Consider the following 1,811-nt stretch of genomic DNA (forward strand, 5'->3'; position numbering starts at 1 on the left):
GACAGCTCTACCCGGCACATCAACCAGAAGAGCCCGTTTTCGCCGAGGGTTGGCGGAGTAGAAAAGCTATTGCCCTCCGAGGAGAGTTCATTCACTCAGCATTGCGACTTTGTGCAGAGGCGCTTTTCCTCTCTGCCTCAGGTCAGTCACTTCTCATCCTCCAATAAGAAGTTGGGTGTCGTTGGGAGAAACACTTCGCAGTTTGTCCTCTCTGGCAGGAGACACATTTCCACGGGTTTTCCACTTGTTTTCTTACACTGTTGAAACGCCGTTGTTCTCATTCGTTTCAACGACAGACACTTGCAACCGATCGCTTATGTGGTTTCAACAGCAGAACACGGTCGCTGCTTCTGCATGTGTAAAAATCGGAGACAGCATCGACTGCTTTCTTCTTGTACCATTCAAGGATAGCCAGCCCTGAGACGGTTTGGCATGCACGTCGGTACACAGAGAAATCGCTACCATCGGCGGCTTTCCGTATCGAACCATCACCACAATTTGCTTTTCCTCTTTTCGTTTCTTTTTCCGCCGGTTGCTTCTCACTACACGGCTTTACCTGGAGTGTCTTTCAGTTTCTTCTCATGCGAAGAGTCCTTCACTGAAGAGAAACAGAACCTGCGTACCCCCCCTCTCTTGCGGCCTGTTGGTGTCTCCTCTTCTTCTCATTTCAATTCTTATCATCTTCGTTCTCATCTCTTTACGGGGTACATCAACAGCGATCTGTTTTGCCACACCGTTCAACAATCTATTGACAAGGGAATAATCCTCAGCGTCGTCCCTTTCCCCGGCTTCCTTCGTTCTCTCCCATGTGTATTTCTATTCGATCGTTTCTCCAGAACCACACAACGACTTCACGTCCGTCACACTCTTCTCATCTCTCAGATCTCTTCTTCTTCTTTCCAAGTTTTAAGACTTCTCTTCCTTCTCTTCCCAAACCTCCTGGGATAACATTCCCTGCTTCTACCCCCATTTGTCTTCAAAGAAATCGCTCGGCTTTTTTTCATCGACATCGAAAGCTCTCCGGTGTCTCCATTCCTTCGTCTACAGCTTCCATTGGTATCTCTCCTCGACCTCTCGATTGTCTCTCTGCCTTTTCGCCCTTCTCTTCCTCATCGATACAGACAATGGCGACGACAACGACATTTGAACCACGTAGGACTTCTTAAGTTGTCTACTTTTTTTCCTCTCATTTCTCTCCCATTCGGTCATAGGGCCATTTAACGCACTTCAAGGGAGCACACAGAAGCGACGTGTACAAGACATTTTTGTCATCTGAGCTCATGTATCTCATAGACATCTTGTTTAGTCTTCTCTTCGCGGTGACTTAAGTATCTCTGGGAGTTGTACAGGAAGAACTGGCATCATCACGAAGTTTGTGAAGTCTTAACTAGACACGCGGCTAGTCAGTGAGTGAGCTAGACATGTCCCGACACGTCGTTGTAAAGAAAACCTAGACATGAGCTGACTAGCGATGTTGTTGGCTTCCCTCGCTCTGTATTGCGGAAAGAGGACATCGATGGTAGGAGGAGAACTGACAGTGCCACGTCATGACTTCCACACCTCTGTCCCACTTGCCTCAAGGCCTGTCGGTGTCTATACCCTTGCCCTCTCCAAACCTCAGTTCACCGGTCGTATCTATTTCTTTTCCTGTCTCGTCTCTCTCTCTTTCCTTTCTCTCGTTGTCTCTTCCGAGATCAGATAAGAAGTACCAGGGAAGGTTAGATAGAGGAGACTGTATTTGAAAAGAAAGAGAGACTTGTCATCTCATTGGAATACCTCATCAAAACGACGAGCAATACATGGAGGGGGGG

General features: G+C 47.7%; 1 protein-coding gene across 1 annotated transcript; it reads left to right on the forward strand.

The window, feature by feature from the left end:
* Positions 1-11: 11 nt before the first annotated feature.
* Positions 12-1,663, forward strand: CSUI_010265 (uncharacterized protein). The gene has a single exon (XM_068070370.1). It carries the CDS (start codon positions 433-435, stop codon positions 946-948), a length of 516 nt encoding a protein of 171 aa, XP_067917656.1. The 5' UTR covers positions 12-432; the 3' UTR covers positions 949-1,663.
* Positions 1,664-1,811: the final 148 nt, after the last annotated feature.

This window comes from Cystoisospora suis (assembly GCF_002600585.1).
Source record: "Cystoisospora suis strain Wien I chromosome Unknown contig_7025, whole genome shotgun sequence".
Lineage (NCBI taxonomy): Eukaryota > Apicomplexa > Conoidasida > Eucoccidiorida > Sarcocystidae > Cystoisospora > Cystoisospora suis.

What these genes read in the sequence shown, in the direction of transcription:
- CSUI_010265 (XM_068070370.1), top strand. Translation starts at nt 433, where the DNA reads ATGCACGTCGGTACACAGAGAAATCGCTACCATCGGCGGCTTTCCGTA.